At 42.8% G+C, this 21,741-nt stretch overlaps 1 protein-coding gene across 6 annotated transcripts in view; it reads left to right on the top strand.

Moving 5' to 3' along the window:
• Positions 1-20,689, top strand: part of ARHGAP12 (Rho GTPase activating protein 12) — a 95,222-nt gene extending 74,533 nt beyond the window's left edge. For all 6 annotated transcript variants that reach the window (XM_040434260.1, XM_040434259.1, XM_040434258.1 and 3 more), the window contains 9 exons: positions 1,796-1,900; positions 3,017-3,115; positions 3,824-3,932; positions 5,858-5,974; positions 6,895-6,993; positions 9,271-9,348; positions 10,687-10,821; positions 16,360-16,462; positions 18,417-20,689. In XM_040434260.1, coding sequence (XP_040290194.1) covers positions 1,796-1,900; positions 3,017-3,115; positions 3,824-3,932; positions 5,858-5,974; positions 6,895-6,993; positions 9,271-9,348; positions 10,687-10,821; positions 16,360-16,462; positions 18,417-18,591 — 1,020 coding nt within the window. In that variant the 3' untranslated portion in view covers positions 18,592-20,689. The remainder of the gene's footprint in view (positions 1-1,795; positions 1,901-3,016; positions 3,116-3,823; positions 3,933-5,857; positions 5,975-6,894; positions 6,994-9,270; positions 9,349-10,686; positions 10,822-16,359; positions 16,463-18,416) is intronic.
• Positions 20,690-21,741: the final 1,052 nt, after the last annotated feature.

Here is a 21,741-nt window from a genome sequence, read left to right as displayed (position 1 = left end):
GTAAGTATATTACCGGTGAGGGGCCCGGCACAAGTGGAGAGGTTTCTTGAAATTGGATAAATATACTATATATCAGGGATAGCCAACTTGCGGCTCTCCAGCTGTTGCAAAACTACAACTCCCAGCATGCCCTACAAAATAGAAAATAATTAAAAAAAATCATGAAAAAAGCTTTTTCACCAGCACGAACAAAAGAAAATAGCTGAAAGTGGTCTAGTCTAACTACAAGCCCCGTGACCAGGCAATTTATACCCCTTGGAATTATTTATTGGTGTCTATCTCACCCATTTTGTAAATGAGGTTTAATTGTGATTGGAAGTTGTAAATGTTCCCATGCCCTGTATGTCTCCTGCTAATGTGTGCCTCTTGTTATTCCGAGACACTGCCTTTCTTCCCTTTCCTCCACAAGTCCTTCTGCACTCGTTGTTCAGTGTCTGTGCTCCTCCTGTCTCTCCTCTCTGCCTGGAAAAACACTCTCCATCGTCAGCATTTTGTCAACTATGTAAATGTCGGTCCTGTATCTTCCATTACTGCATGTGCTTGTTGTAGTGCACTATTTCACCAGCAATCTGCGTCAGAAGTAAATGTTCAAACACCTTGCATGTACATGGTCCTGGACTTACACAATGTATCATATCCTTGAGATGCATGAGAATTTCTTGTGGCTGCCGCTAGAATCAGTCAACTGTCTGTCGACAGACACTCCCCTAACTGTATAGCTCTGCTATTATGTGTTATTTGGCTCATTCTTAAAGGGAACCTGTGAGCTTGGTATTGCATCCCCCAATCACCCAGATTGCCTGACCATTCTTCTCTCCATCTCCCTAACAGTGACCTCATGTGATGGTCTATTCCTGTTATCACTGCTTGAATTGAATTTAAATGAGGGGCTTGTAGTCATGGATTTGAGACGAGAAGTCAGCTTTGCTGCGACCAAATCCTGCGCCATCAGTATTGATCAACGCCCCTGAGGACCGGGAACATCAGCAGACCTCCCGAGAACTCCTCAGTAACATCCATCAATACTGATTTGGTGTGGCCAAGCTGACTTCTGGTCTCAAGGCCTCCACCTCCTTGGCTCCAAACTGATCATTTAAGTATGACATGAGAGGTGATTAAATAGCATTTTTTTAGAAACAAACCGGAAGTAGTTTTAAAGAGGTTGTCCGCTTTACCCAGATGCTGGAAACGGCATTATGAGCACTTGCCAATATACAGTTGTAAGCCCATCAGTGCAGTTGTCCCCCACTGAGCAGTGTCCCCCCTTGTATCACGGTCTGCTCCACTGTTTTCTCTGCGCTCCAGTCCTAAGATAGTTGCTGACCAAACTTGGCGGCCTCCACGGTATTGCGTATGTTCTACTATTCTTTGATGGACTAGTTTGGTCACGTGCTCCTCCATCAGCAACCTTGTTAGGATTGGATCTGGGAACATGAGGAGCAGATTGGTCAGATCTTCTGGGAGGTTTGGCGAGGGGTCATTCAGCTAACAGGTCACCTTTTAAATTCGTACTCTCTTTAGTGTCTCTTCCACCATAGTGCAGTCACCTTTTCTTCTTTAGCAAAGCAGATGTCATGTGTTCTGTATATGCCATTTTTTGAGAAATCTCTGTGGCATGAATGCGTCATCTGTTTGCTGCACCCCCATGTCTACTAGATGGCATTTCTCATGCCAACCCGTACACGAGCTGGGTCTGTAGGCAGACTCTTACCTCCGCTTATACCAGCCACGTATGCCACACAAATCGTGTCCTTGCCATTACTGACCTAATGTGGCATTTCTTGCTCGTCTTCAGAAGTTTGGCGGAAACCAATCAAAACCAGAGTTCACCATCGACCTTAAAGGAGCCTCTGTGGAATGGGCCTCAAAGGATAAATCCAGCAAAAAAAACGTTATAGAGGTAAGATCTTGTCCCGTTCTCAATATAAGCAAACTGGAGCTCAAGGGAGACGTAGTTTACCCGAAAATAGTACAGTTCACATTCCTTCCCTCTGTAATCAGGTAAATTGTTAGCATCTGGATGGTTTGCTCTTCGGTTATTGTGTAAGAAAAGCTTGAAAGTCTGCACAATAACGTGTACCAGCTGTGAGTGAGCTCTTCGAGGGACATTTGTCAATCTTCTTATACCACTAGTGCAGCATTAAAAAGTCACCGATTACGGCACATGCCATTATTTGAGACTTTTTAAGCTTGAGGCCTTCAATATTAAAGAATTGAAACAGCCCTTTTAACAGCGTTATCTTTCATACAGAAAGTGATTCTGATGATATATGATCTAGAAGTTGGAGCTATCACTTGAATGGTCCTCTTTAACACCTCAAGAACCACCTATTTTAAAACTTGTATACAAGAAATATGATTGACACTGATCAGCGGGTATGTCTGTGCATGGACTGAAGGAAGGGGAGGCTCACAGACTTGGCGGTGCTCAGCAAACCTTCCAGTGTAACCTTAATCTCACAATTTAGAGTATAGCGCACAGTCCTCGCTGGGGTTGAAATTCAGATGTCGTTACTCTATTTTCCATCGTTTCCATGCGGGTATAAAACAGAGGCCACAAAGCAAGGCGAGGGCCATTTCGTGCTCCAGAACACTTCCGTTCAGTTTTTTTATGGGGGTCTTAAGGGTGATTCGCCATCACGACATAGATTTTTTTTCATTGAAGTGTCAGACATCATTTCAAAAACTGTCCTTCATACTTGAAATACCTGTGTATTTCAGACTGGCCATTTTTTTGATGGAATGGTCCTGATCAACCCATGTTTTTTTTTATAGTACAAAGGCAGAGCCTAATGAGTACATAGATTCGCGGACATAATGGCAGGGAAATAAATCAGGGTGCTCCTCTAAGCGTCTCGCACTTATTGATCCTTTACTCGTAACTGCTGGAGCAGTAGAGCATATTCTGTCATCCAGACGTCCTTTACTGCCTCTTCTGAACACGGTCCTACACCTCAGTGCAGATCATTAAATCAATGTCTCCCGTTCCCTAAATGTTCATTTTTATTTCCTATAGCTGAAAACTCTCTCAGGAACAGATCTACTAATACAATCTGAAAATGACAATATGATCAAAGAATGGTACACGGCACTCTGCAACATGATCGGCGTTCCGGTATGGCTCTGTTATATTAGTAGTTTTTCTTCATGTCAATCGTTTTATTGAAAGCAATAGCTGGTATGTCTGGTTTTGTAAATACTTTTGTAGAACTTGTGATGTTCCCACAAATTTGTGACTAAATAGACTAATGGTTGTGACCACTTCTCTTGCAATGGATTGTGTCCCTAACAGATTGTTGCAGCACTGATTGGACAGTGTCACCCCAATTTCCCCCATTCAGCTCTATCTATATCTTATGCCTCCCGTCACACAGTAAGGTTATAAACCTACTTGATCGTTGGGGTCTGACTCCCTGCACCCCTGCTGTTCTGTGTAGCGCCATCGCCGTAAGTTGGCCCCAAAACTACACTGCACCGTCAGCATTCTAGTGGACAGCGCTCATCACTGCAATGCAGTTCCTATTAAAGTCAGTATATTGCTCAGGATGTAGCGGTGTCTGCACCCTGCACAGTACTGCATTCATATAATTAGGTTAGTTTCTGTATTACAACAGTATGTACGCACTGGGGCAGAGTTATCAAAACCGATGTAAAGGAAAACTGGCTTAGCTGACCACAGCAACCGGTCCGTTTTCATTTTCCAAAGGAGCCCTGATAAATGAAGAGTGGAATCTGAAGCCAATTTTCCTTTACACCAGTTTTGATGAATCTGCCCCATTATTTCATGCCTTAATATATGTATTTATGTATTTTCCTCCTCTAGATCATGGAGTCTGAAGAGCCTAATGATAATGTGCCAGACTCCCCAGTAGAGAAAATGGGGAAAGATAAGCATGAGAAAGAAAAGGATCATGATTCAAAAAAGAGTCGATGTAAGTGACCCTGCTACATGTGACCCGAGCAGGGTACCGTATTTTTCACCCTATAAGACACAATGGCCCATAAGATGCACCTAGGTTTCACAGGTGGACTAGAAGAAAAAAATTAGACCTCAGATCAGACCACCAGACCGACCCTCAATATTAATCAGACCTCAGCTAAAAGCCCCAATAAGACCCTGAATGTTAATAAGACCTCAGATCAGACCCCAATGTGAATGACAACCAATTGGACCTCAGATAAGAGCCCTATGCCTCTCATCAGCCCCCATTGCCTTTAGATCAGCCCCCATTGCCTCAGATCACCCCCAGCAGCCCACTTTGCCTCATGCTTAGTAAAATAAAAAATAAAAAAAACCTTACCTCTCCTGCTCCAGATGCCCCCGCCACTCCCCTCCGCCAGAGCGATCCTCTTCATCCTGCCATCTGCGGTGCTGTGAACCGGCGCTCACAGCGTGAGGTCACAGAGCGTCCTCACACTGTGCGCAGCCACAGCACAGCCGAGGACCAGGAAGCGGTGAGTACAGAGCCTTCACTGCTTCCCCGTCCTCCGGTACTAATGAGCTCATTAGTACTCACCCCATATGACACTGGGGCATTTTCCCCCCACTTTTGGGGATGGGGGGGGATGCAACTTATGGAGCGAAAAATGTGGTAATTGATTTACTGCAGTGGGTGTAGCATCCATGAGGGCAGTGCTCCGTAATTAGGAGGTTATAAAATAATCTGGAAAGGTTTCTCATCACACAGAGGGAGGTTTATAAAAACGAGTGCACAGGAAAAAGGTTTTATAAATTTTTTGCTTTTTCATTATCGTTTTTCAGGAGCCATAACCTTTTTTTTTCCATCAGTATGTATATGTGCATGAGGGCTTGTTTTATGTGGGCCGAGTTCCATTTATCAATTGCCCCATTTTAGGATACACATAATTTATTGATTAGCTTTTCATAATTTTATTGGGGGAATGTAAAAAGAAGAGCAATTCTATCATTGTCGATTTGTGTTTTTAACTGTATTCTACAAGTCAGTACAAATCTGGCATTATTAGATAAGTGGTTATAATTGACACACTTGAGTACTTTTGTACAATAAGGCTAGGTTCACATGGAGAATTTTGGGAGAGTATTTTATGGGCCAGAAATCCTTGCCGAAAATGCGTACAGAACTTCTGAATTGATTTCACTCTGGAATTTACTTGTGAAAACCATACAGCACTTTTTTCCGCTTGTGGTTTTAAAAACTGCTCTGTGGAAAAAAGAAGTGTCCCGTCCATTCTTGTTGCAGAATCCATGTCCAGCATTCCTTTGAAAATACACAGGAATGGAAATCCAACCCAACCCAAAACTGCGTTAAAAATGCGCATGTAAAAAACCTGATGCAGATCCCTTTTTTTTTTTTTTAGCACCCAAAATACTTCATGTGAATATAGCCTAAGTGGTATTTTAAAAATGAATATTTTTTTTTTGAGGGGAGGCCTTTATTGGTGGTCATTTAAAGGGCTTCTGGGATTTTTATATTGATGGCCTATCCTCAGAATCAGAGGGGTCTGACTCCCGGCTCCCCCACCAAACAGCTGTTTGAAGATTCTGTGGCACTTTCCGAGGCCATCTGGTGTCACGTTCATCATCTCGTGGCCGAGGCACAGCTCAATCCTATTCAAGTGAATGGGGCTGAGCTGCAATACCAAGCACAGCCGAGATCCAATGTACAGTGCTGTGCTTGGTAACCTGCGAGGAGCACAGCGGCTTCATCAAATAGCTGATCGGCGGAGGTACCGGGAGTCGGACCTCCGCTAATCTTATGCTAATGATCTATCCTGAGGATGGGTCATTAATATGAAAATCCTGGAAACCCCTTTAAGGTGTTAAGAAATGTTTAATGTATATTTAATATAAAATATTCCATATATGTGTTTTTAGCCATAAAACAAACATCCATTGATAATTCAGAGCAAAAAAAGACCAAAACAAAGTTAAAGAAGTTTCTTACGAGGCGTCCAACAATGCAATCTGTGCGTGAGAAGGGATACATTAAAGGTAAGGCGCCCGTGCATACTAAACAGCAGTTCTGTCTCTATGGAGTTAACACTGATTTTATGCCCGGCTAATTTTAATCAAATCCACAAAGTAAAAAAAATAATCCATTAGGGGAAATCCATTACATCTCCTTCCTATCTAGCAGAGGGGACCATAAAGCATTTTCACCGGAAAAATGTAGGATTAAGAATTGGAGAGGATATCGTTCTTCAGTATGAACCACCTGGGCTTCTGCAGCTCAGTGGGTGACTATCCTGGTCTCCAGAGAACATCTAGAATAGTCCCTGACTGGTCACAATGACTGTTGCTAGGCAACATCACAAACCTAGAACTGAATACTAACTTAGAGGTTGTCCCTCCAAAAATTTTCTACAGTTTTCAAATCAGCATCTGGGTCTGAATACTCTTGTAATTGTATATAATTAAGAATTTAGCAGAGCCTCTGAGTTATTCAATAAAATGTATCTGTACAGCGCCACCTGCTCTTTATTTTTTTGACCTGCTCACTAAGATGGCCGCACATGCTCAGTTTGATCATTTAACTGCCTCCTGAGCTGTGATAGGCAGAGCATGGACACGCCCCCTGAGCTGCAGCAGAAGAGACACTCCCATGAGCTGCCAGCTTGATATAAATCTAGCGGAGCAATGAATGGGGAGATCTCTGGATCCATGTGAGGTACAGGGCTGGTTCTAGCTTTGTTAGAAAGAGATTGTCCTGTACTATATGATGTCTGATTTAAATTAGTCATGGGATAATCCCTTTAAATTATCAAGATACATTTGGAGATTACAGAATCGGCAACATTTTATTTTTTTCTTTTCTTCTTTGGGAGGGTTAAGATTTGGACAAGTATGTAGCCAGCTATGTCTCTACAGAGCTACTCGTTAAGTCATCCTTTTTATTCTGCTTCCGTTTGCAGACCCCGTATTCGGCTCCAGCCTGGCCAGTCTCTGTCAGAGGGAAAACACTACAGTGCCAACATTTGTCAAGATGTGCATCGACCATATTGAAGAGCATGGTACGTAATGTATATTCATGTCCAAGTGAATGGGACTGGGCTGCAGCACCAGGCACCACCACCACTGGATGTATGGCGCTGTGCCTTGTGAACAATGATAGAAAGGTGGTGCTCTTCTGAATGCCGTGTCCACTTCATTCAGCCGACCACCCTAGGTCCACCCGTCATTGATGAATATCTGGGCTCACATTTGTAGAATGAACTGTATATCTCTATCACTTGGACGTGATCAGTACAGGTTTGCAGCCTCTTGACGTAACTAAGAGTGTTTCCATTCATTGACAGTAGGTACCACTTGGAACCGAGTTCCGGAAATGTTTTTTTTTACAGTAGAAATCAATTAATAACTTCGGCTCATCGTAGCATATACATTCTAATACTGTATGGAGCGCTCGCTCCATACAGTATTGAAACTAAGTTTTATGCGTATCGACTTTGGATGTTTCATCTGAAGTCGATTCGTCATCCCTAATTAACCGTCTTAAAACGTAGATAATGACGAGGAAATTTAATTACAATGTACTGCAAAAATTCATCAATTAAAGGGATTTTCAGGTTTTACTAATTATATTTTGCTTTGTAATTTGCATATCAGTTCCCAAGTTTTTTCGATCTTTTTGCTGTCGTTTTAAGAAGAACCTTCATTATTTACATCTAGTGAATACAAATCTGTCCTGGTCTTGTGAGGAATTGTACATCTGTATGATTTACTTAAAGATTCTTAAATTGGAGGGTCACTAGAAAAGCTACTGCAAAGAAAGAGTACAAGTGCTGACAACACCTGCCACTGAAATCTGGCTGACAATTTTCCAATGCACGGATTAGTTTTGTGCACAACTTTACTATTGATGCCCTATCCTCAGGATGGGCCATCAATATCTGATCGGCACCCCACACCCATGCCGTTCAGCAGTTTCACAGTACCTCCCGCCCCATAAGTCAGCACCAGAACTATACTGTTCCAACTATTATGGAGTGGATGGAGCTTGTAACTGTGCCGCTGCTCCCATTCACTTAAAGGGGCTGTGTCACTTCAGAAACTAGTATTTATTATGTAGAGAAAGTTAATACAAGGCACTTACTAATGTATTGTGATTCTCCATATTGCATCCTTTGCTGGCTGGATTCATTTTTCTATCACATTATATGCTGCTCGTTTCCATGGTTGTGACCACCTGTAATCCATCAGTGGTGCCCGTGCTTGCACACTATAGGAAAAAGCACCAGCCTATTTGCTCTCCCCTGGCCTTGGCCGCTAGAGAGGCTGGCACTTTTTCCTATAGAGTGCAAGCACGACCACCACTGCTGGATTGCAGGGTGGTCGTAACCATGGAAACCAGCAGTGTATAATGTGATGGAAAAATGAATCCAGCCAGCAAAGGAAGCAATGTGGACAATCACAATACATTAGTAAGTGGCTTGTGTTAACTTTCTCTACGTAATAAATGCAATTTCCTGAAGTTAAACAACCCCTTTAAGTGGCAGCAGCGCTGCAGTATATGGGTCTGTCCACTACACAGTGGACAGAGCGGTGTAGTTCTGGTGCTGTACCCTGACACAGCCGATCAGTGTGGGTGTGGGGTGTCGATCAGACATGATGACTTATTCCAAGGATAGGGCATCAGTAGTAAAGAAGTGGACAATCCCTTTAAACCATTTCCTTCATGTTCATTAACATTTCATTCACAAGTGAATTGTTAAATTTCTTTTTTTTTTTTCTGGATTTCTTAATACAATTAATGGTAAGGCTACTTTCACACTAGCATTTTTGCTGGATCCAGCAGGTTACTGATAATACAACCATCTTCATCCATTATGAACGGATCCGGTTGTATTATCTTTAACATAGCCAAGACGGATCCGTCATGAACTCCATTGAAAGTCAATGGAGACGGATCAGTTTTCTATTGTGTCAGAGAAAACGGATCCGTCCCCGTTGGCTTTGCATTGTGGGTCATGACGGATCCATCTTGCTCCGCATCCCAGGACGGAAAGCAAAGCGCAGCATGCTGCGGTTTACTCTCCGGCATGAGAAGGGAACAGAATGCATTTTGGAGCATTCCGTTCTGTTCAGTTACGTTCTGTTCGGAAAACATGAAGGCTAGTGTGAATGTAGCCTAAGTTAGTTTTCCCTTCCATCTACTTTGTTTGCCAACTGAAAAAGCGGAGACACATTTGCATGAAGGTCCCCAGGGGCACAACTAATTGTGTTGTGGTGAATCAAGCGATCACAGGGTGACCCAATTCTTTTCCTTTACTTGGCGCTGCTTCTTTTAGGACTGGACGTTGACGGCTTGTACAGAGTCAGTGGAAACCTCGCGGTCATCCAAAAGCTCCGATTTGCTGTGACACACGGTAAGTTCCATTTCCCAGGTTTGTGTGTAGTAACCCTAATAGGAAGCCTGTTTCCTTTATATCTATACTGTGATACGCATATAAGGTTTATTGTCATCTTAGAGCGATAGTCTGCAACATGTGGCTGCTACAAGTCCAACATCCCTTTTTTCAGCCTGAAGCCTTTCTGGCATGTTGAGACTTGTAGTTTCTCCACTTGCATTGTCTAGAGCAGACCAGAAGATGGTGACGCTGTAGTGTGAAATCCTAAAGGAATTAGCAGGATATGATTTTGAGGTCTCCATCTGGTTAGATCTTAAAGCAGTGACTCCATTCAAGGCGCTGCACATCAGATTCAAGGCGTCATGGGTCCCCTGTTTGCAGCCAAGCGGTACTTTAGCTGTACATGCAGTCACTGCACGCGACCATATGTACTTTGCACTCCGCAAAACAAAGGAAAAAAGAATAGGACATGTTCTATTTTTTCTGCGGAAACGGTCATAAGGATTTCAGGTTTTTTTGCTGTCCCATTGAAATGAATGGTTCCGCATACAGGCCACAAAAAAAAAACGTAACAGACAAAAAATACATTTGTGTGCATGAACCCTTACTAACGCAAGTTACACAAGGATCCCCCATCTTCTGTTTATAGCAGATCGTACACTGTATAATATAAGAGCTGCAGGATGCGGACTGCTGGTTGCCCATCAGTCTTAAAGGGCATCTGTCAGCAGATTTGTCCCTATGACACTGGCTGACCTGTTACATGTGCACTTGGCAGCTGAAGGCATCTGTGTTAGTCCCATGTTCATATGTGCCCGCATTACTGAGAAAAATGATATTATAATATATGCAAATGAGCCTCTAGGAGCAACAGGGGCGTTGCTGTTACATCTAGAGGCTCTGCTCTCTCTGCAACTGCCATGCCCTCTCCACTATGATTGACAGGGCCAGGTAGGCATGATGACATTTACACTGCCTGGCCTTGTCAAGTTGCAGAGAAAGCAGAGCCTCTAGGTAATGGTAACTCCCCCGTTGCTCCTAGAGGCTCATTTGCATATATTAACTTCATTATTTCATTTTTCCCTGTAAGGTCTATGGCCAATCCGCCCCTGACAGTGCCGTGTATATTCCGGATATATAGAAACACCTGGCAAACATGCTGCCTCCATTTATGTGGTATGACATAGAAACATAGAATGTGTCGGCCCATCTAGTCTGCCCAATATACTGAATACTATGGATAGCCCCTGGCCCTATCTTATGACGAGCACAGCACTATGTTACGGTACATACAAGGCTGCAGTCCAGTACAGACTCTGCTCCATTAATGCTCCACATTTTATATCTTTGTTGCAGATGAGAAACTGGACCTGAATGACAGTAAATGGGAAGACATTCATGTGATTACTGGAGCGCTGAAGATGTTCTTCAGAGAGCTGCCGGAGCCCCTCTTCACCTACAACCATTTCAACGACTTTGTGAACGCAATCAGTAAGAATCAGATACATTAATTCACTCGCCATTTTGAACTTTTTCGCTGTCAAGTATGAAGCGCTTACATCATGGTAGTTAAAAGGAATATAAGTTTAAAGGGGTTATCCTAGAATTTATATTGATGGGATATTCAGGATAGGTCATCAATATCAGATCGGCGATCAGCTTTTAGAAAGGGCTGGTGCTCCGTGAGAGCTGCGGCCTCTTCCTGGGCCAGGTAACGTCCCGTAAATTGATCACATGGCCTAATTGCAGCTCAGCCCCATTGAAGTGAAAGGTACTATCAAAAGCACAGCCGCTATCAAATGGATGGAGCTGTGCTTGGAAAGCTGCCAGGAGCCGGCTGCCATCAACAGAGCTCCAGTGAGCGTGGCGGCTGATCGGTAGGGGTGCCAAGACTCAGATCCCCGCCGATGTGATGATGACCTATCCAGAGGTTAGGTCACCATGATCAGTTCGTGGGTAACCCCTTTAAAGCATTCACACGCTTATGCTCAAATCTGTGAGAAGGTGGTCAGGGATGAATCCGTGTGCGGTCCGTGTGTCCGTTTTTTTGCTGTCCGTGTGCCATCCGTGTTTCACTGACCCTGCACAGCTGAAAAATAATTTTCAAAGCATCTCTTCTTAAGGATCCGTGAAACATGGATGGCAGACCCATAGACTGTGATGGATCCGTGAACACAGACAAGAGAGCATGCATCCGTGCTAAAAACACGGACCGTGCTAAAACACTGATGTGTGAATACACACATTAAAAGGAATGGAGAGGTGTGCTGTCCGTGGAGAACACGTACCGCATACATCCGTGGAACACTGACTTGGGAATAGAGATTTGGGATTGTGAAGGGTTTCACCTCAAGCATCACTAAAATCAAAATTGGCTTAGGCTACTTTCACACTTGCGTTTTGGGCGGGTCCGTCATGGATCTGCAAAAACTGATCCGGTACAATAATACAACTGCATGCATCCGTCATGAACTGATCCGTTTGTATTATCTGTAACATAGCCAAGACGGATCCGTCATGAACTCCATTGAAAGTCAACGGAGGACAGATCCATTTTCTATTGTCCCAGATTGTGTCAGTGAATACGGATCCGTCCCCATTGACTCACAGTACAGACCAAAAGTTTGGACACACCTTCTCATTCAAAGAGTTTTCTTTATTTTCATGACTATGAAAATTGTAGATTCACACTGAAGGCATCAAAATTATGAATTAACACATGTGGAATTATATAGATAACAAACAAGTGTGAAACAACAGAAAATATGTCATATTCTAGGTTCTTCAAAGTAGCCACCTTTTGCTTTGATTACTGCTTTGCACACTCTTGGCATTCTCTTGATGAGCTTCAAGAGGTAGTTACCTGAAATGGTTTTCACTTCACAGGTGTGCCCTGTCAGGTTTAATAAATGGGATTTCTTGCCTTTATAAGGCTACTTTCACACTAGCGTTCGGGGCTCCGCTTGTGAGTTCCGTTTAAAGGCTCTCACAAGCGGCCCCGAACGGATCCGTCCAGCCCTAATGCATTCTGAGTGGATGCGGATCCGCTCAGAATGCATCAGTCTGGCTCCGTTCAGCCTCCGCTCCGCTCAGCAGGCGGACACCTGAACGCAGCTTGCAGCGTTCGGGTGTCCGCCTGGCCGTGCGGAGGCAATTGGATCCGTCCAGACTTACAATGTAAGTCAATGGGGACGGATCCGTTTGAAGATGACACAGTATGGCTCAATTTTCAAACGGATCCGTCCCCCATTGACTTTCAATGTAAAGTCAAAACGGATCCGTTTGCATTATCATGAACAAAAAAAATAAAAATTTTATTTTTTATTTTTTGTTCATGGTTATGCAAACGGATCCATTCTGAACGGATGCAAGCGTTTGCATTATAGGAGCGGATCCGTCTGTGCAGACACCAGACGGATCCGCTCCTAACGCAAGTGTGAAAGTAGCCTAAATGGGGTTGGGACCATCAGTTGCGTTGAGGAGAAGTCAGGTGGACACACAGCTGATAGTCCTACTGAATATAGACTATAGAATTTGTATTATGGCAAGAAAAAAGCAGCTAAGTAAAGAAAAACGAGTGGCCATCATTACTTTAAGAAATTAAGGTCAGTCAGTCAGCCGAAAAATTGGGAAAACTTTGAAAGTAAGGGCTATTTGACCATGAAGGAGAGTGATGGGGTGCTGCGCCAGATGACCTGGCCTCCACAGTCACCGGACCTGAACCCAATCGAGATGGTTTGGGGTGAGCTGGACCGCAGAGTGAAGGCAAAAGGGACAACAAGTGCTAAGCATCTCTGGGAACTCCTTCAAGACTGTTGGAAGACCATTTCAGGGGACTACCTCTTGAAGCTCATCAAGAGAATGCCAAGAGTGTGCAAAGCAGTAATCAAAGCAAAAGGTAGCTACTTTGAAGAACCTAGAATATGACATATTTTCAGTTGTTTCACACTTGTTTGTTATGTATATAATTCCACATGTGTTAATTCATAGTTTTGATGCCTTCATAGTCATGAAAATAAAGAAAACTCTTTGAATGAGAAGGTGTGTCCAAACTTTTGGTCTGTACTGTACATTGTGTGCCAGGACGGATCCGTTTTTGTTCCGCTTCATCAGGTGGACAGCAAAACGCTGCAGGCAGCCTCCAGAGCGGAATGGAGACTGATCAGAGGCAAACTGATGCATTCTGAGCGGATCCTTTTCCTTTCAGAATGCATTATAGGGCAAAACTGATCCGTTTTGGACGGATCTGAACGGATCTCACAAACGGAAAGCCAAAACGCCAGTGTGAAAGTAGCCTTAGAACGTTTTCAGTTTTTCTGCAACATAACGAGCGTGCTGTGGATCTGAAAATCTCCAGCTTGAACACCCATCCACAAGTATTGTACTGTAAATTTCTAGGAATTTGCTGTGTGGAGTCCAAACCCAAAATCCTCAACAATTCAACCATGTCTGGACCCAGGCTAAAGCCTTGTTCACATCTGCATCCATTTGGTGCCTCCATTGAATGCAGATCTGTTTTTCCCATCAAAACAACAGGTGCTATGGCAGAACCCAGTATACTCCATTATAAGTCATTGGGGTCTGTTGGACGCCTCTGTTGTGAGTGGATCCTACAACACAGATTGTCCCTGTGATCTCCTGACTCTCAGACGACCCAGCATTTCCCCTGCCATGTACCACTAGCAGACAATATATGTATTTCTGCTCTACCAAAGTTGTATGCCCACACCCCACCAATTCTGTCAATATCCCCCATATACATTGCACACGTTTGATGTGATTTAATCTAATTGAGGCCATTTTCACATTGCCCATAGTATGGTTGCATTTTGTCATCCATATTGCAAGCATAACACCAGGCGGTGCTAGTGAACTGAACTTGAGCAGGGTTCTTTGTGACCTGTGCTTAGTCCATCAGTTAGGATGGTAAGTGTTCTGCAGCACTAATATGGATGCCTTTTACCCTAATCTTCCCTTAAAACTCTGAAGATCTAAATCCTATCTGCCCTGAGAGATCTTTTTTTTTTTTTTTTTTTTTTTTATTCACTTCAGACTCTACCTCATAGAGTGTGCATTTTATGCTCATGTTCAGCGTGCCGGCCCATTGCATCTCTATTTTGGTTTCGCATCATTAGTGTTGCTTCTTCTTATGTGATTGATTTTTTTTTTTTTTTTTTTTTTTTATATATATTGTTATTCTGATCCTTCTGCTCCCTTTACTTTAAAAAGAGGTAAAGAAAGAAAAAGGCAAAAAAAAAAATATACCGTTACAATTTTCTCCCCCTGCCCTCCCCTCCCCCCCCCCCCTATCTCACCTTAAACAATCTCTTTGTATCTCTAGTTTTCTCTGACTTTTCCTAGGATAACTTTTTAAAAGTCTTCCCTTAATTTTTCCGCGTAGCTCCATGATTTCTTAAAGGTTCTCCAGTTGTCCCATTTCGTGCTATGTAAAATGTTGTTGCCCTCTATTCCCTCTTTCAGTTCTTCCATTTTATAGGTTTCTTCAACCGCATCGATCCATTCCCAAATTGGGGGGCACTCCGTCTCTTGCCACCCCCTTGGGATTAATCTCTTTGCGGCGTTCAATAGGTGCGGTACAAGGGTATTCCTATAGTTTTTTATACTTTCTTGCCCTCCGTGGAATAAGACAACCCATGGGTCCATCTCAATCTTTTTCTTTGTGATCTCTTCCACACAGGACAATATTTTTTCCCAGTACCTCTTAACCTTAGGGCATCCCCACCAAAGGTGGGCCATATTTCCTAGTGATCCGCATCCCCTCCAGCAGTCTCCTGTTTGCCCTTCTTTAAATTTTCTTAATTTATCTGGTGTCATATACCACCCGGTTATGCATTTAAAGCTCATCTCCGCAGTGCGGCTATCCACCGCAGAGGAGTGTGTCAGAGCCAACATTTTCTCTATTGTGACCTTATCTCGCTGTGTCCCAAGTTCCCTTTCCCATTTTTTAATGAATGGAGGTATACTCTGCTCCTCCGTCTTTAGTAAAATCCCATATAGCTTTGAGGTGGTTCCTTTAGAACTATCCATGGTGCATATTTTTTCCAGTTCTGATAACTGGTCTCCTGACCTCAATGGATGTGGGAGTTCTTGGATAAAATGGTTTAGCTGCCGGTACCTCCATTCATTGATTTCCATTAAATTCTTTTGGAGTCCTAACTCCTGTAGTGTTCTAATGTGACCTTCATTCATTATATCCCTTAATTGTGCCGTGTCCTTTTTAATCCAATTTCCCCCTACCTGTGTTTTACCTGGTGCAAAATAATCATTATTTTTCAGTGCTATAAGAGGTGAGTTATATACCTTCTCAGTTTTCCTGTAGACAGTGTCCCATATTTTAAGTGCATTTTTTGTTATCTCGTGTAGATTTTTTTCTAGTGTCCTAAATTTGGGGGGGTTCCAAATTATCTTATCCAGCCTCACCTGTGATAATTCATTTTCTAATCTTACCCACCTTTTTTCTTTGTTGGCTCTGGCCCACTCCACTACTCTTGTCAATACCACTGCGTCATAATATCCCTTAATGTCCGGAACCGCAAGTCCCCCCCTTTTTTTTGGTTGTTTCAACGTCTGGAGTGATATCCTATGTTTCTTATTTCTCCATATGTAATTCATAATTACTTTTCTAAGGGCAGAGAACAGTGTTCTTGGGAGGGCTATAGGGATCATCTGAAATTTATATAAAATTTTTGGTAAAATAACCATTTTACAATAATTAATTCGTCCTATCTATGATATTACTCTATTTTCCACCCTTTTTGTTTCTGTCTTAATTTCATTTAGTAAGGGGATGAAGTTTATCGCATAGGTTTTCCTGATTGATTTGGTTAACAGTATCCCTAAGTATTTGAGTTCTTTGACCCAAGCAAACCCTGAGAGATCTTACTAGCAGTTCCTTATTGTGGCCACTAGAGGGCAATGATGAATAGCGTAATACAAGTATTCACTTAGCACTTGGTATTAGCGCACATAATGCTTTGCAAGTAACTTTTTTTTTTTTTTCCTTTTCAGAGCAAGAGCCCAAGCTACGTGTTCAGGCAGTCAGAGATTTAATTAAACAGTTGCCAAAGCCGAACCAAGACACAATGCAGGCACTTTTCAAGCATCTCAAGCAGTGAGTTGAAAGTATTGAGTACACGATACATTTGTCTTTGGAATTCTGTAGTAAGTGGCATTTTAGCTGAGCTCAGTTGTTTGCTTGCGCAGGAATCTTAAAACCCAGCATTGCTACACAGAAAAAAAATGTCTATAATTGGTCCTTAAAATGCAGAGAGGCTGTCACAGCTGCAGATGTAGAAATATAATACATAAATGTTAGGAAATCCAAGTATTTGACAGAGGTAAAAAAAAATATATATATACATATATATATATATATATGTCCAAAGCATGTGAACAGCACAGCAGAATATATTGAAATTGGGAGCCAGCGGCTAATGGAGCGATCCGTCCTCTTCCAAAAATATAAATACCAAAATATCCACAGCACTTCCTTAGGTAAAAAAGTGTAAATTTATTCACTAATCGCAACATTTCGGTCCACACACTGGAACCTTTCTCAAGCAGTGATACAAACAATGGGTGCTCCAAGCATATAAAAAAGGGTGATCAATATCACTCAATTAACAACATAATTGTGTATAAAAAGCTAAATTGCAGTGTAAATACATATACAAATTCCATGATTACTAAAAATATCTAACATTATTTAGTGCATGTACATACTAAGGTAAGTATTATTGTGTTTATAGTTCATATAAATAACCGCTTCCTAATACACTGGGTTCCAATAGATTTGGTGACCAAAACTTTTAAGATTGCTGTAGCGGACTTGGTTTGAGCGGATCATGTGACCAAGCTTTGCTATAGCAAACTTTGCTTGGGCTGACCATATGACCGCTAGGGTTCGCCCAGACATGTGACCGGATCCCAGTGCATCACGTGAGCGCTTCAGTGATGCGCTCCTTGGAGCGGAAATGACAGCGCACATTGTGCATGCGCAGTGAATCACATACCACGCCAGCACCTCATGCGAACCAGGGATCCCGGCCAGGTTATTGTTGTTCAATCATGTTTTAAATTTTTTAATGAATTATTATTTTAATCAGCACCTGTGCACATATTTATGAACTCATGTCCACTTTATTAGGAAGCGGTTATTTATATGAACTATATACACAATAATACTTACCTTGACTCACAAGTATGCACATGTGGTACCTTGGAACCAAACCAGAGTTCGGGAAATGTTTTTTTTTACAGTACAAATCATTTTATGAAGTTATTGCATGAAGTCTCGCGAGACTTCGCGAAGTAATAACTTCGGCTCATCGGAGCCAATACATTCTAATACTGTACGGAGCTCCATACAGTAGTAGAACAAAGCTTTATGCGAATCTATTCGCTCATCCCTAAATTTAATGATACCTTTCACATATCGATCTGTTGCTTCATTCTGGAGAAATCCATATGCAAATGAGTAGTTAAGTGCACCGAGGGCGGCTGGCCCAAGCCACTCTGTGCACCCTTGCTTCTTCTGCCAGCCCTTCCTGTTCATTGATTGACAGTGCCAGGCGAAATGATTGGGCCATCATTATGTGATCGGCAGGGATCCGATACCTCGCGCCCCTACTGACCAGCTGTTCTGTGGCATCGGAAGTACACAGCTCCATCTGTTGTATAGTGGCCAGAGATGGTTACTGCAGCACTGCAGTAACGAGCTGTGTCCACTACGGGTGCAGCTTTGTAGTCCTGGCACAGGAGCTACTGCAGAACAGCTGATCGGCGGTGTAGAGTTGGTCGACCCCTTTAAAACTTAGCGGTACCAGTAATGATGAGTGCAACCATATCTGGTCCCTGGGAGAAAGCATGCAAATGAGAGAAAACAGTCTCGTGCCACCTATAGGTAACTTGCTTGTAAGTCAATGTCTGACCCATTAAAGAGCCTTGAAACATGATTGGGGATATCGGCCAGACCAGGCGCACCCGTCTGTAGACAGCGCTGTAGGGACGGGTACTGCTTGGCCTGGTCATGGGACTAATTCTTATGTTCTCTTTTGTTTTCTCAGCGTTGTGGAAACTGGAGAAAAGAACAGAATGACCTTTCAGAGTTTAGCCATTGTTTTCGGCCCAACGTTACTGAAGCCGGAGCAAGAGACTGGAAATATCGCCATTCACACGGTCTATCAGAATCAAATCGTAGAGCTAATTCTGCTGGAATATAACGCCATATTTGGCCGCTGATGCCGCGTCTCTCAGTTGGAGCTGCTCTCCCCATCTCATTCTGAAGGACGCCTTTCTAATATTATTTACATTACTGATATTTTATTTTTGCTTTTGGACCAAACTGTTTTGTGCTCACGTTTGCACTTGTATGAAGACGGAGAGGTTTGGACGTTTTGACTTGCGCAGCTTCCTCTTGGCATTGACTTTATCCATTTGTGACTCTTTATATCATATTTTGTTTTTTGTTTTTTTGTTTTTTTTTCTATTCAGTTGCTTTTATTTCCTTAACAGAACTGCAAGTCTAACAAGACACTGGATTGACTGGAAAATAAAACTACTAATATCACACCGTAGATATGGACCTTTGATCACTATTTGCTTGCTCTGCAGTGTTTGAAGCTGATAATTGGTGGTGAATCATTTGTAGTGAAAATTGCATCTCGTATGTGTCTCTTGATGCCGACAATGACTTGTTATGTGCAGGCATGCCGTATACCGGTCAGTAGAAGCTACCATCATACTGATATCTCAAGCTTGGTATTACCGTTAGCATTTTGGCTTCTGTCAATATGGCCTTGAAGAACTGCACAGTACTAATATTGTCCTATTATTTAAGCCACTGAAATCCTATTCAGGATTTTTGTATTTTCTTGAACTGACTTTTGATTGTGTGTAATAGTTGGGTATTCTATTACATTACTGTGTATTAAAGAGCGCTTGCCCCTAAAACGAACATATGTATACGCAGTCCTCAATTAGGACATTTCCTAGTTATATCTGTGGGTGACAACCAGTATGACTGCAGTAGAGCTGTCTTAAGACAGGTCAGCCACCTCTGGCACGCCAACTGTTGAGAAACTACAACTCCTAGCATGCTCCATTCTCTTCTGCAGGAGTTCTGAGAACAGCTGAGTCAGTGTGCATGCTGGGAATTGTAGTTTCACAACGGCTGGGGTGCTGGATGTTGCCGCTTTGCTTTCCCAGAGTCAGTCCTGAACGGTTTATATATCTAGTTGGTCCACATCACTTAATTAGGCATTATTTACAGGAGGTAATTTACTGAAAAAAATGGTCATGCACCAGGTCTGCACCTATTCTCAGTGGCTGTGTCTCGATGCAGGGAGTCGGGAGCACTTTGAAAGCTGTGAAATGTCGCTTGTACATTGTTATGAACACAGGAGGCACATCTATCTAGAAAGTCCAAGCCTTTTTTTGGCCCAAAGCATATGACTCTTAGAGGCTATTCACACCACCATATACATCAATGAATGTGTGTGCTATGCCCATCCGTACCATATGCCCGTTCTGCGGGAGAACACATATTTTTCTTATCCGTTTTGTTACAACGGGGCGTGCGAAAAGTAGCGGATCCGTGTTTTGTGGTCGTGTAAACACCCTCTTACACAAGTCCAGTACACCGCCACGAAAATTAAGCTTGGATCTGGGGAAATGATGAGTCCCCTGTAGGAGCTGATCATATTGGTGGCCACCCAGCTTTCCGAGGTCCAGATGTAACTAGGAAATGACAGTACAGTCTCAGCATGAGAGGTTGGTTTATGGACTGCGACTTGCGTATTGCTTGAGTTTTAGTGGGCCGTGCTCTACGGGCTTCTGTATGCTGTGGCCATGATCTTTCTGGGGTATTCTAATATTACACTGATGTATATAGAGGCCAGTCGCTGTAGAAGCTTTGGCTCATTGTATATAATGAACGCTGTATAGTCTTACCTTTTTGCTTTCTCCTTCACACTTTCTAATGCAATTCAGGCAGCTTCTCTCTTCATCCTTTTAGGTAAAACCCTCTGCCTCCCAGGACTAACTATATGCACTTTTAGATGGGAACTATTTTATTTGCTGGTAGACATTTTATGCGTAGGTACTGGAAATATTTAAAAGGCTCAAGCTGGTGGGTTATTTAATATGTACAGTATATTTTAGAGAAAAACGGATACTGTGGAAGAAATTTCTATATTTCATTGTGCCTGTTGGTAAGAAAACAATAAAGGGTGCCCCCTTTATGAATTGGTATAAACTTTAAAGAACAAATCATTGACCTGTGAAGTATTTCTATTGCATTTAACAATGGAAGCCAATTTGTAAAATAAAAGTGAAATTGGAAGATTTTGTTACTGGGAATACAGTGTGCATTTATTTATTTATTTATTTATTTATTTATTTATTTTTTACCTTGTTTTTGCAGCTTCACTTCAGTAGATTGTGTTTTCATGCAAGTCTCTTAGGCTACTTTCACACTTGTGGCATCAGGGTCCGGCAGGGGAACAGTCTGCCGGATCCGTGCTAAGGCTAGCCCACCGTGCCGCCAAAAGTCCGTTCTGGCCCCGTTCACTATAATGGCCGGAGGTCCAGCCGCAGCACGGCAAACAAGTCGAGAGTCGGCTGGACAAAAACCATAGCGTGCTGTAGTTTATATCTGGCCGCCTCTCGGCATGTTTGCCGTGCTGCGGACGGACCTCCGGCTCGCCCCCATTATAGTGAACGGGGCCAGAGCGGACTGCTTTCCCTCCAGAAGGAGTCTTCTTCGTTATATTGCCATGTGGCAGCAGAGACTCTGCTCCTTCCCTGCCCAACAGGGAGAAAGCTATTTCTGTTATTTACTGTGCAGAGCCATGACTGTGGGGAAAATAACTGAGCATGCACATCCACCAACACTCGGCTCATTAATAGGGTTCTCCGGGAATGAAAAAAATGAGAATACTTAAATATTACTTTATTATAAATATATTCTCAAATACCTTTCATTAGTTATAATGGCTTGTTGCGCCTAGGGAGCAATCATTGGGGCAAATAAAATGGCCGCCGTCCTATTGGTGTACGCAAATCCTGTCGTAATCTCACAGCAGGACAAGTTACTTGAGGACACTGAGCTAAAGAGCTGCCTCATCCTCCTCTCTGCTCTGCTTGTCAGCGATACAGTTTAATATGATTTTCAGCTGAATCTCTGTAGGAATGGAGTTCATGAGGAGACATGAAATACAGAGAGGACGGACAGGACAGACTGTGGTAATGGAGACTGCATACAAGTGCTGCTGCTCATCAGCCACTCCTACCACCTCGCTGTACTTTGTCTCCTCATGAACTCCATTCCTATGGAGATTCAGCTGAAGATCTTATCAGCTATATTCATTATTATAATCCCTGACAAGCAGA

This window comes from Bufo bufo, chromosome 5, assembly GCF_905171765.1.
Source record: "Bufo bufo chromosome 5, aBufBuf1.1, whole genome shotgun sequence".
NCBI lineage: Eukaryota > Metazoa > Chordata > Amphibia > Anura > Bufonidae > Bufo > Bufo bufo.
The sequence above is the reverse complement of the archived record's forward strand: the minus strand, read 5'-3'. Positions and strand labels throughout refer to the sequence as shown.